Source organism: Phyllobates terribilis, unplaced genomic scaffold (assembly GCF_046119375.1).
Source record: "Phyllobates terribilis strain yellow unplaced genomic scaffold, ASM4611937v1 Scaffold_11__3_contigs__length_659146591, whole genome shotgun sequence".
Lineage (NCBI taxonomy): Eukaryota > Metazoa > Chordata > Amphibia > Anura > Dendrobatidae > Phyllobates > Phyllobates terribilis.
Window position 1 is genome coordinate 237,464,501 of NW_027362771.1, and position 14,168 is coordinate 237,478,668.

A 14,168-nucleotide genomic window follows, 5' to 3' on the forward strand; every position below is an offset into this window, starting at 1 on the left:
CCGGGGCCCGTGTAACCCTTGTCTCTGTCCCCAGTACGACCACCAGCAGTTCCCCGGGGTGGTGCCCCGGACCTTCCTCGGGCCGCTCCTCCTCGGTGCCGTGTCTGCCCCCGGCGTGGCCCTGCTCGCCCTGCTGGACGTGGCCAAGGTGTACTCGCAGCTCGTAGGTATGAGTATTGTGTATTCCCACACTGCCATTATACCCTGTGCTCCACACCGGGAATAATCATAGGGTGGAGGACGGGGGGGGCAGCGCCTGGATGGGGCGGAGGACGGGGGAGCAGCGCCTGGATGGGGCGGAGGACGGGGGGGCAGCGCCTGGATGGGGCGGAGGACGGGGGGGCAGCGCCTTGATGGGGCGGAGGACGGGGGGGCAGCGCCTTGATGGGGCGGAGGACGGGGGGGCAGCGCCTTGATGGGGCGGAGGACGGGGGCAGCACCTGGACGGGGGGGGGCAGCACCTGGATGTGGCCGCCTTCACACCATCAGCTTCTCATGTTGCACATTTCCTGTCGCCGGCCCCAGCGGTGGCCCTCAGGTCACCGGCCCTGTCTCATGGTGATGGTGCATCTACACTGAGCTCTTAGGAGAGCTCCTCTCATCACCTGTAGTGTATACAGGCTGCCGATCATCCAGTGCAGCAGTAAGAAGCTCGTTCGTTGGGGGAAATGATCCTTTGTGCTGCACAACAGATCATCGCTCTCAGCAGCACATTTCGGTGTAAACAGGACCTGTGCTGCCGAGAAGAGTGGCCTTTGCGCACTCAGCGATCCATTACGGATCATTAATTCCACATCACATCCTCCCTCCACTAACCTACCTGTGCCCGATATTGCCATTTCCGTTTGTGGCTCAACCATTACTCCCCAGCTACAAGCCCGCTGTCTTGGGGTCATTTTTGATTCAGATCTTTCCTTCACTCCTCACATCAAATCACTCGCTCGTTCATGTCATCTACACCTCAAAAACATCTCAAGAATCAGGACTTTTCTCACCTTTGACTCTGCAAAAACCCTTACCGTAGCTCTTATTCATTCCCGTCTGGACTACTGCAACTCTCTACTGATCGGGCTCCCTCTTACTAAACTCTCCCCTCTCCAATCCGTCCTTAACGCAGCAGCCAGGATCATATTCCTCGCCAACCGCTACACCGATGCCTCTTCCCTGTGCCAGTCATTGCATTGGTTACCCATCCAATATAGAGTTCAATTTAAACTTATCACGCTTACCCATAAAGCGCTCCATGCTTCAGTACCCCCTTACATCTCCTCCCTTGTCTCAGTCTACCACCCTACACGTGCCCTCCATTCTGCCAGTGACTTAAAACTAAAATCCTCCATAATCCGAACTTCCCACTCCCGTCTCCAAGATTTCTCGCGTGCTGCGCCAATTCTTTGGAATGCACTACCCAGGACAATTCGATTAATTCCCAATACCCACAGTTTCAAGCGGACGCCAAAAAACCCATTTCTTTAGACTGGCATATCGTCTCCACACACTATCTGTCCGTCCCAGTTTTCTCCCATATTAAAATCTTCTTCAATTTGAGGTTCATACCAATCAAGATATTAAGGCTGCATTATACAATATATGTACATTCTACCTTTTGTGTCTCCCCCATTTCCTCATAGACTGTAAGCTTGCGAGCAGGGCCCTCACTCCTTTCGATATGAGATATGCTTATTCTGTATAAGTCCCCCCCCCCCCCCCCTAAAATTTTGTAAAGTGCTGCGAAATATGTTGGCGCTATAAAAATAAACATTACTATTATTATTACATCACGTCCCGCGATCTGCCTTCGCAAACCGTATTACACGACCGTCGATTGGTAAACTGTTATCGATCAGTGGTCGTTTTAACTTGCGGTGTGAATGCAGCCTTACATACCATAAATGTCGAATTTAACGCAGTACAGCATGCTCCGTGTTGCATCTTGATTGAACTTAGACACTTTCTTATACTTTGGCCACATCTTAAGACCCCCACAAACAAAACACCAAAGTTGGCTGAACCTGTTGCTATTAGCCGACTGTCCATGGGACCTCACGACTCTGCCCACAGATGATATCGGGGAGGGAAGGGTTCCTATGTCACTTCTCCAGTGGCAGATCCTTTCGTTCTTTGGGAGGTAAGTGTCTGTGACTGTCAGAGAACACAGGGGAGCTTGCCCGAGCTGACCGTCCTGTGTATCAGGGAGCCAGGACAGATGGCTGTTGGCCAAACGATCATTTGATCGACTGCTTTCTTTTGTGAGGAATGCCTTATGTTACTTGTCTTAGTCCATTTATGTGTCTGAAAAGTGGTGCATGCCAATAATTTGGCTCAAATTTCTATTCCATTTAGCCTTAGCCACATTGGAGCCCCCCTACCCTCCAAACAGTTTTGCATGTGGGATCATTTTAGTAAATCTGCCCAGAAAGCTTTGCACAAAGTATGTCAAATACCAGGTGCAACCATGTTAGTAGATGCGGGACACTGTGCAGTAAGCGATGGAGCAGCACAGTGTGTCCCTGACATTTGTGTCTGTGCTAGGTAAACGTCTGTAATATCTGCAGCGCTCCTCATCTACACGGCCCTGAAAATGTAACGTGTGTGTGTGTGTGTGCACACATATATACAGTGCTGGCCAAAAGTATTGGCACCCCTGCAATTCTGTCAGATAATACTCAGTTTCTTCCTGAAAATGATTGCAATCACAAATTCTTTGGCATTATTCTCTTCATTTAATTTGCTTGCAAGGAAAAAACACAAAAGAGAATGAAGCACAAATCAAATCATTGATCATTTCACACACCACTCCAAAAAAGGGCCGGGCAAAAGTATTGGCACCCTCAGCCTAATACTTGGTTGAACAACCGCTTCCAGTAACCATCAATAAGTTTCTTACAATGCTCTGCTGGAATTGTAGACCATTCTTCTTTTGCAAACTGCTTCAGGTCCCTGATATTTGAAGGGTGCCTTCTCCAAACTGCCATTTTGAGATCTCTCCACAGGTGTTCTATGGGATTCAGGCCTGGACTCATTGCTGGCCACCTTTAGAAGTCTCCAGTGCTTTCTCTCAAACCATTTTATAGTGCTTTTGGAAGTGTGTTTTGGGTCATTGTCCTGCTGGAAGACCCATGACCTCTGAGGGAGACCCAGCTTTCTCCCACTGGGCCCTACATTATGCTGCAAAATTTGTTGGTAGTCTTCAGACTTCATAATGCCATGCACACGGTCAAGCAGTCCAGTGCCAGAGGCAGCAAAGCAACCCCAAAACATCAGGGAACCTCCGCCATGTTTGACTGTAGGGACCGTGTTCTTTTCTTTGAATGCCTCTTTTTTTTTTCCTGTACACTCTATGTTGATGCTTTTTCCCAAAAAGCTCTACTTTTGTCTCATCTGACCAGAGAACATTCTTCCAAAACTTTTTAGGCTTTCTCAGGTAAGTTTTGGCAAACTCCAGCCTGGCTTTTTTATGTCTCGGGGTAAGAAGTGGGGTCTTCCTGGGTATCCTACCATACAGTCCCTTTTCATTCAGACGCCGACGGATAGTACGGGTTGACACTGTTGTACCCTCGGACTGCAGGGCAGCTTGAACTTGTTTGGATGTTAGTTGAGGTTCTTTATCCACCATCCGCACAATCTTGCGTTGAAATCTCTCGTCAATTTTTCTTTTCCGTCCACCTCTAGGGAGGTGCCACAGTGCCATGGGCTTTAAACTTCTTGATGACACTGCGCACGGAAGACACAGGAACATTCAGGTCTTTGGAGATGGACTTGTAGCCTTGAGATTGCTCATGCTTCCTCACAATTTGGTTTCTCAAGTCCTCAGACAGTTCTTTGGTCTTCTTTCTTTTCTCCATGCTCAATGTGGTACACACAAGGACACAGGACAGAGGTTGAGTCAACTTTAATCCATGTTAACTGGCTGCAAGTGTGATTTAGTTATTGCCAACACCTGTTAGGTGCCACAGGTAAGTTACAGGTGCTGTTAATTACACGAATTAGAGAAGCACCACATGATTTTTCAAACAGTGCCAATACTTTTGTCCACCCCCTTTTTTAGGTTTGGTGTGGAATTATATCCAATTTGGCTTTAGGACAATTCTTTTTGTGTTTTTTTTCATTGAAGACAAATTAAATGAAGAGAATAATACCAAAGAATTTGTGATTGCAATCATTTTCAGGAAGAAACTGAGTATTTGACAGAATTGCAGGGGTGCCAATACTTTTGGCCAGCACTGTGTATATGTGTGTATATATATATATATATATATATATATATATATATATATATATATATATATATATATATATATATATATATATATATATATATATATATATATATATATATATATATTACACACACATCTCACACACACACACATACATACATACATATGTGTTTTTCGGCTTTTCTATCCACAGTACGAGGTTCTTTGGGTCTAATGGTCATATTTGCTCTATGGCAACTGCAGAAGGAGGTGAAGAAGCAGTTTGGATCTCATGTATCTACATATTTCTGCATGATGACCGCCACTCAGTTCCACTTGATGTTTTATTGCACTCGCACCCTCCCTAATATATTAGCCCTCCCTATTGGTAAGTGTGGTGGGTTTTTTGCATTTGATGATGGTTTCTTAGCTTTTATTAATTTTCTTACATACATTGTTTTCATTTTGGTGTTTTCAGGATTTGTCTGGTAAACTGGGCCAAACTGGAGTCGCGTGCAGTGTTTCGTGCAGTTTTTGAGCCAGACACATGTGAACCGAAAAAGAATAAACAGTATTAGCCCTCATTCACACTTCTGCAATTAAACACGTATGTGAAAAGATAGTACAGGTGTAATCAGTGTATGGCCCGTGTGTCCGTTTTTGACCATCAGTGTGTCCGCCAAGCGTGTGCTATACATGTTTTTAAGGACCCATAGACTTGTTTTGGCCCCTCTCATCTGTGCTGCTGGAAAAAAATAGATATGTTTCTGTGTTCTGCATGGACACATCGCCAATGAAAAAACACGGATATGTAACTAGCACCAATAGATTATAATGGGTATGTGTTGAGTCCGAGAAAAAAATGACTACAACACTTATGTGCAACACGGATGTGTGAATGAGACCTAAAGGAAAAATTGAAATATTGAGCGGGTTCCCCTTTTTTATCCATTCCTTTGTTTTGCAAAAAAAATAAATAAAGACAAACTTCCTGTTTGATTTCAGCCAGATACAAGGTTGTGTCTCTATAGGTAGATAGATGATCAGTGCCGGGTTTATACCTTCTCTAATTCATTGGAGTGGATACAAATATGACCTTGGAAGTGGTTCTCTAGGAATGTAACAATACGGCCCCATCACATAATTCAAATGTTTCAAGTGTCAGGACGGGCTGCAGTCTGAATATACTCCGCTCCCAAGACCCGAGTGTCAACAGACAGGAACTGTATCAAAAGCACCTACCATATTTTTTGCTTTCTAAGACGCACTTTTTCCCCTTAAATAGGGGAGGAAAATGGGGGTGCGTCTTATAATACAAATATAGCTTACCAGGGATGGGGCATCTGCGGTGGAGTGGGGTCACAGTAGGCAGGGTCGCTGCTGATGGCAGGAGTGGGGCGATGCTGCGGGCCCCTGGCTGAGAGGATGGGGTGTTCGGCGGAGCGAGGCTGCAGCGGCCACCAGGCTTTCACAAAATGTTGGCGAAGTCCCCGCACTTCCCATTGTTTTCACTGCAGTGGACGTCGAGAAAATAGCCCCCAGAGGCAGGACATGCACCGATTGAGATCTCAGCTCCCTATTTTACCCTCCAAAATTTGGAGTGTATCTTAAAGCCTGCAAAATACGGTAACTTTCTTCCGGTGAAATAGGTCTCCCTTTTTTTGTACTTTGTCTTAAAAATCCATTTATTTTAGCCACCCTTTAATGAGATTTTTGCTTTGTACCCTCTGTACTAGTAATAAGTCAGCAGGTCCCAAATACTTTTCAGACTTAGGTTTATGATTTTTCTCAGGTTGATACACAACGCTTATATACAAACGTGTATAATTCATCACACGTGAAATCAGATTAACCTTTTAACAAACAAATGTGAAAAGTAGTTCAGGTATGAAAATAAACCATTAGGCTATGTGCCCACGATGCAGAAATGAAGCAGAAAATTTCTGCAGCATTTCTGCATCTCCCTGGCAGAAAAAAACGCATGCAGATTGTACATGCGTTTTTCCTGCAGAATACATGCGGAATACATGCGGATTCACATGCGTATCCACATGCGTTAACGCATGTGTTTCCGCATGCGGACTGACAAGCACTTTCCAGGCGATTTTAGCATCACTTGGAAAGTGCTTGACAACTAGGTCACACTGTATAAATCCATGCAAACGGCATGGATTTATACAGTGTGACCGTAAAAATAAAAAAATAAAGCTATACTCACCCCCGATGCCCCGGCGTGTGCTGCAGCGCTCGTCCTGGCTACTTCCGGGTTGCCGGCACATCGCGAGACAGCCTGTGGTCACATGACTGCGACGTCATCTCAGGTCCTGGAAGGAGAAGCGCTGCCGGCATGCAGAGAGAAGACGCCGGACAGGTGAATATAAACTTTATTTTTTATTTTATTCTTTTTTTACAGGTACAATGGTACCCAGGTCTGGATGAGAGTCTCCTCTCCTCCAGAACTGGGTACCATCCGCACATAGAGACGCATAAAATCCGCTTGTACAAATGTACAGACGCGGATATTATGCAAGTCAATGGCGGCGCTTCCGCAAAATTAATGGACAAGCTGCGGATTTATTTGCGCTGCAGAAATGCTGCGGAAAAATCCGCAGCATGTGCATTGACATCGCGGAATGCCATTGGGGACCATGGGGTGCGGATTACCAAGCGTTTTTGATGCGTTTCCACTGCGGAAATTCCGCAGCTTAAATGCATGAAAAACGCATCGTGTGCACGCAGCCTTTAAGAACAAGCATATAAACGTATGCAAATGACAAAGGAAAGGGGGGAAAAATACATTATTGATCTAAGATGAAATGTTTCCTACTTTTTGAACCATATGAGCAACACATTTAGAACAAATGTCCAATAAGATGACCAATAATCAAAAGCCGCACTGGGGACGCTGGAAGGTAAGCGATTCGTGGGCTTCCCATCTATCAGCCAGGTACCACCTACTTGAATGCTGGACCGGAGTTCTGCGAATCGATCTGCTCATTTCTAGACTTGACCCCTACAGTAAACATAGAAGAAAAAAAAAAAATAGAAGCACCAGAATTTTTTTTTCTTTTTTTGGTCCCTTTTTACCTCCTTTTAATACTAAGCAATCAAAGCATCATATGTTCTCAAAACTGATATCAATGAAACTGTCAGCTCACTGCGCAACATACAAGCCCTCAACCCATCAATGGAAAAATGTTAAAAAAAAGTGTTCTGGGTCTTGGAAAATAGCGACAAAAAAAAAAATGGTTTTAAAATGTTCAGATTTTTTTTTTCATCACTTAAATCGAAAAAAAATTAATGCATTTTTGGTATTCTTTTTCTCAGACTGACCTGGATAATCGTGTTTCCAGCTAATTTTTTACCTGAATGAAACAATGCATTTTTTTTCATTCTTTCATCCAACTTGGATTTTTTTTTCTCCTTTTCATGTGTATTGTATGGTATGGTATAATTCAAGCTACAAGTTGTCCTGAACAAGCCCTCACATGTCTAAGTGGATGGAAAAATAAAAAAATATATCTATTTCTGGAAAGAAGGTGGGGGGGGGGACAAAAGTACAAAAACAATTCCATGGTCCTTAGATGGTTACAGCTATATAAAACAAATGGGTAACCCCATGATGAAGCCATGGGTGAAACATCTCCAGATACTTGGGCATTTGCCTGCTGTAATATTCTTTTTCAAGACTGTTGCTTTACTTAGAAGAAAATTTCCTTCTGTTTCTCTGTGGCGCTTGCATAATTTTGGTATTTTAACCCCATAATCAGGATTGAACCAGAGTAGCCATGTAGATTATTTTGTGTTATATTTTTTTTTTTTTTTTTTTTACACCGACAGCACATGGACGACAAACCGACATCTGGCCTTAGGGAGGATACATGGCATGAATGATGTACAGTTATGTCAGTAATCAGTATTGTATGATTGTAGACAGATGGTGGCTTCTAGTATCCAGCTAACAGACTTTCAGATGTGCAGCTTTGAAGGCCAATTGCAAGCACAAATTGACTGTTCAAACCAAGCACAGCACCTTTTAATAGCCCTATTAAAAATCCTACCTTTAGTGTCCAAATCTATTGCCAGAAATGATTATGCTAATGAGGCGCTGGTTGCACCCTTGTTCATGACTCTTTCCCATCTGTTTGTTTTCCATATATCTCTGCCTCCTTTTCCTTCGTTGACCGCTCTGACTTTAATGGCTGGGAAGGAGTACTAAACTGCTCTGCCACACCCAGGCTGCACCAAACGCCTCCTTAGCATATTTGAATCTACAACAATTTCTGATGGAATGAACAGTCATTTTGTGCACATTCACAGTGTATTTCTGGAAACAATGTTTGTAAATGTACATATGAACAATATTGTTAGTGTTGTTGGTGGTGTCCATGCACAATCCACTGTATATCTAACGTTTCCTCTGTATTCTTCCTAGTCCTGCTTGCTGTCACGTTCTGGATGAAGCAGAGGCCGGGTCCTTTTATCTGGTTATCGGCTTTGGCCATTATTGTCTTCCGATCTGAGCTGTGTATATTGATGGGGCTTATGCTGCTTCTGTCTCTGAAGAAGGGAAGCATCTCATTTTTTACAACTCTCTGGCATGCAGTCCCAGCTGGGATTATATGGCTAAGTAAGTTTTTAGTATGACCTGTATTTGTATGTAATTTGTGTTTTAACCAGACATCAATAAACTTTAGCTTTTCATTGTTTAAAAATAATAATAACTGGTTAAGAAGCAATGTTATACAGTACCAAGATAATTCCTCTAAGGGCTCCGCTTCTCTGAAGCACCGTACAACCTGTCACGTCCAGAAACACTGTGCAGATACAGGGATAATCTGCAGGTAAATAGTGTAGTTCTTGTGAAGGCAGCTTTCTGGAGCAGTGGCTACAGGGAGAAAATGGTTTTATTCACCCTGCTGCTACTCCCCGCCATCAGGGCAGTGCAGGGAGCTGTCACTACACTGACTGATGAGGGGAGCAGGGTGAGAAGAAGCCTCTGCAGTGTCTTGAGTAAAACAGACAGTCCATGTCTTATTCGTGCTGGCCCTATTTTGGGCTCAGCTGTCTGGTTCACAATATAGTAATTTTACATTACACTTATTTTGCACATTATCTACCAAAATGAGATCAAGCTACTGTGACTATTGAATTTTCAACACTATTTTTCTGTATTGTTGATTATATTAGGTTTAACCGTCTTGGTGGACTCCTTTTTCTGGAAGCGTCTTCTTTGGCCTGAAGGAGAGGTTCTGTGGTATAACACTGTTTTGAATAAAAGCTCAAACTGGGGCGTATCCTTTCTAAACAATGTAGGTCTTAGATTAAGTGTTCTACAAGACAGAGCAAAAACAAGGAACGATCTGTACATATAGTATTGACTAATTCTAGACTGTCGACCTCATATATGGCCAAGTTACTCACCGTCTTTTCTTTCTGCACATTGTAATATCTGTGGGTGGGCAGCAGAGCACCCCTTATAATTTTCCAGCCACTGGCACTCCCTGGAGGGCTGTAATTTACATTTTTGTTACTCTCTCCTCTAGTTGCTACAGCCCTGCATACTCTTGCCCTCCCTAGCCTGTAGAGAAAGTAGTCCCGGTGCATGTACAGTCTCATTGATTCCCCTCTGACAATTGGAGAATCTGCTCACCCACCTAACAGTTGAAAAGTGCTCCGGAAGCCGCCAGAACAAAGCAGTTTAATGGTGGAACACAGCAGCGAGTACTGCGCTTAATCTCCCATCCAAGTGAATGTGCTTAAAGGGAACCTGTCATCAGGATTGTGCTAAGTAAACTACAGGCATTGTCAGGTTGGTGCTGTTACACTGATTAAAATGATACCTGGGTTGCCGAAATCCATCTCCTGGTTGTTTAATCTGTGTTTGCAGTTTGGAGATAATGATATGTTCGCGCTCCAGGGCGGGTCTTTTTTTTGTTTTGTTTTGCTGCTCTGGCCTCATATTCATCCTTATGGGCTAAAATGACAGGTCACTGAACCTTCAGTTTGCTGCCTCCTATTTTAAATACTGCGCTTGCACAGTTAATATTGTGGTCTTTCAAAAAAAAAAATTTGGCTGCAGCAAAATGGTGCCGTTGCATGCAAAGTAGCATCTATCTGCAAGCGATGCTCTTAATCTGCGCAGGTGCCATTTTGTTGGAGCAAAAAAAAAAAAATTGGCTCCAGCAAAATGGCGTTGTATGCGCAGTAGCATCTATCGGCTCTTGCACAGATTAAGAGCATCGCTTGCCGATAGATGTTACTACGTATGCTTCGGCACCATTTTGCAGGAGCCAATTTTTAAAAAAAAAAAATTAAAGACCAAAATATTAACTGCACAAGCTCAGTATTTAAAATAAGAGGCTGGGTCACTGAAGGGTTATTCACCTGTCATTTAAGCCCAGAATGATGTTGATGAGGCCAGAGCACCAAAAGAAAAAAAAAAATATCCGCCTCCTGTCCTGCCCCGAAGCACGAGCGGATCATTAACTCAAAACTGCAAACACTGGTACACAAAAACCACAAAATGGATTTATTCAACCCAGGTATTATTTTAATCCGTGTAACAGCACCAATCTGACTGCCTGTAATTTACTTAGCAAAATCCTGATGCCAGATTTCCTTTAACAGCGGCCACTAAGTATTGCTCAATGCTGCTGTGTTCCGCTCATACATTGCTTAGTTCTGGCCTCTATCACAGCAGTTTTCATATTGAGATAGGTCCTCAATTGTTAGGTCCTGGACAACCCACTTAATTTATGGGGATGCGAGTCTCCGCAAACGCAAGCTGGGTACAATGTATTGGGCAATAAAATGGCATTTTTGCAATTTTTCACTTTGCCACATTCACTGTGCACTGATTTCTGGAGACTACCAGTGGGGTCAAAATAGTCTCTTCACTCGTTTATGAATTCCTTTAGTGTAATTTGCTAAATGGAGTAATTTTTCAGGGATTTCTGCTGTTTTGGCACCTTTTGGGGTTCTGCAAATTGTACCCACAAACTACTCCAGGAAACTTTGCACCCCAAAAGGCAAATGGGAGCCCTGCCATGTGCTGAAACAGTAGTGTATGAGCGTACATGGGATATTTCTGTACTTGGGAGAAATAGTGTAATCATTTACAGGATACATCTTCTCTTACTAGACATGGTAAACATGAAAAATTTGGACCTAATTTACTTATTGTAACAAATGTAATTTTTCATTTTCACATAGCCCAATAGTAAAAAAATCTTATTACACTCCTAGATGATTTCCCTGAGGAGTGTAGTTTCCAAAATAAGTTTAATTTAGAGGTTTTCTTCATGGCACATTATGGGATAGGCAAGTAGTGTTCACAAGCTATTACTGCCAAACAGCGTTTCTTACCTTCCAAGCCTTGCCGTGTGCACAAACCGTAGTTTCTAACTACATATTGGGTATTGCTGCATTTGGGAGAAATTGTTTATAAATTGTAGTGTCCACTTTGTGCCATTAACACTTGTGAAAATGAAAAATTTGGGGCTAAATTATAATTTTAGTGGGGGGGGGGATTTTTCATTTTCACATCCCAATTTTATAATCTTTTAAGAAGCACCTGTGGTTTTTGGCAGATTAGCTTCCAAAATGTGATGGGTTTCTGCTTCTTTGTCACCTTGGAGGCTCGGCATATTGCAAACTTGCAGTCACATGACCATCCACTCTCGACACTGGGAATCCTGACTGCGCTCGCCTTGATGATTCACAGAGAGCAACTGCAGGCTTTCATGTCAAACCTGAACAACCCCTTTTTAGCTTCACTTCAAAACTTTATAGGCTTGGAATAAAAAATAAAAATGTTGTAAATTTTGTGGAAAAAAAAAATGAAAAGTACTTCCTAAATGTAAACCATTCTAACAAAATAAAGGCCATTTAAAAATGATGCTGATGTCAAGTATACATATGGGAAATATTTAATATAGCTTGAAAAATGCAAATTTTTCTAAAGTTTTGCCAAATTTTTGGTATTCTCAGAAAGAAACGCAAATTTTATCAGTTTAAAGTTACCACTATCCTGAAGAACAATGTGTCACGAAAAAAAACATTGTTAGGCTAAGTGCCCACAATGCAGAAATGCTGCATATTTTTTCCGCTTCTCCGTGGCAGGAAAAACGCATGCGGTTTTTACATGCGTTTTTCCTGCCAGGTAGAAGCATTTGTCAAGCGTTTTTGCATGCATTTCTGCATGCGGGTTATCAAGCGCTTTCCAAGCGATTTTAGCATCACTTGGAAAAGTGCTTGACAACTTGGTCACACTATATAAATCCATGCAAACGGCATATATAGTGTGACCAAGTAATAGTTAAAAAAAAAAAAAAAAAAAAAAAAGAAAAATGGTAAAAGATAAAAAATATTATACTTTCCTTCCGATGGCCCCCGGTGTTTTCTCTGCTCCGTCCAGTCTGTTGTATGGGTCGCGGTGGTGTGAAAGGACCTGCCATGACGTCATTTAGTCATGTGACAGGTCATGCGACCACCAACATCAACAGTTTCTATGGTACCAGAGTCTGGATGAGAGTCTCCTCTTCTCCAGACCCGGATACCATCCGCACATAGAATCGCATAATATCCGTGTGTGCAAATGTGCTCAGGCGGATATTATGCGTTTCAATGCAAGTCAATGGCGGCAATTACGCTGTGTGTCCGCAAAATTAATGAACATGCTGCGTATTTTTCCGCAATGATAAACCGCAGCGGAGATTTCTGCAGCATGTGCACAGCACATGGGTATTATCATTGGGGACCATGGGGGCACGTATTACCAAGCGTTTTTTAAGCGTTTTCGCTGTTGAAATTCTGCGGCAAAAACGCTTGAAAAACGCATAGTGGACACGCAGCCTGAGAATCACTGGGATTGGAAAAAGCATTCAAAAGTTATTGCCACATAGTGATACATGTCAGATTTGAAACATGGGGCTCTGTCAGGAAGGTGAAAATGGGCTTTGGCAATAAGGGGTTAAATGCCCTGCATACCTCTGGAAGGCTTTTATTCCTGTCTCGTGCTGCATTGCACGGTCCGGTCAGATGGATGCCCCCAAGTTGTTCTTTGCGACTCATCAATCCCTTCAATCGCTGCCTCTTCCACCCTGATGAAAGTGGGTGACGTCTCCTACATCAGGTGTTTAAAAGGATTGAGGAGGCCCTGAATGCAATTCAGAGATGCCCATCGGACCGGACCACGCAATTTGCATGCAGCACGGGACATGAAATGAAGCCTTTTTTGTATGGGTATGCAGGAGCACCTATGAGGACACAAAGGGGTTGTAGAAACCCCATTTGCTGTTTTTTTTTTTTTTTTTTTTTTTTTGGGTGAGTCTATAAGGTGTAAAATTGGTGACACTTTCCCTTTTTAAGTAAGTTTTGACTTGCCCTTTAAAGGAATCTATCACCATATAGGTCATAGCTAAATGATTAATTTAGGCATACAGATTCTAGACAGCTGAAAAAAAGTCCTACCTGTATGTCTCATATCAGATGTCTTGTTGCTGATAAATCCTTTCTTATCACTTTATATAAATGACCTCTTCCAGGCTCTGGGGAGAATGTTGTCTAGAAGATAACTCTGCCTCCAGAGCTTATTGTCTCACTGGTAACAAGTAACTAACACCGCACAGGAGAAATGACATTTGTCTTGCAAACACATTATTGCTGGTCTCTGAGCTCTGCTGTATTGTAACAATATTGTAACCCTGTCTGCCTGTGAGATGGAAGCCGGAGCTGAGAGGAACCTGCAGATGTGTCAGGTATAATCACACACAGCTCTGCAGTGAGATCAGAGAGCGGCCTTCACACATCACACTGGTAACCCCACCTTCATGTAAAACAAGATCTGGGGACAGAGTTATCTTCCGAGCAGCGTCCTCACCATAGCCTGGAAGAGGTCATTTATATAAAGTGATAAAAGATTATCAACAACAAGGCATCTGATATGAGGCAGACAGGTATCACTCT

At 43.0% G+C, this 14,168-nt stretch overlaps 1 protein-coding gene across 1 annotated transcript in view; it reads left to right on the forward strand.

The window, feature by feature from the left end:
• The window catches only part of ALG12 (ALG12 alpha-1,6-mannosyltransferase), a 34,702-nt gene that overhangs the window by 490 nt on the left and 20,044 nt on the right, over positions 1-14,168 (forward strand). Inside the window, exons 2-5 of the mRNA XM_073652128.1 lie at positions 35-167; positions 4,414-4,587; positions 8,635-8,829; positions 9,390-9,493. Of these exons, the coding sequence (XP_073508229.1) occupies positions 35-167; positions 4,414-4,587; positions 8,635-8,829; positions 9,390-9,493 (606 nt within the window). The remainder of the gene's footprint in view (positions 1-34; positions 168-4,413; positions 4,588-8,634; positions 8,830-9,389; positions 9,494-14,168) is intronic.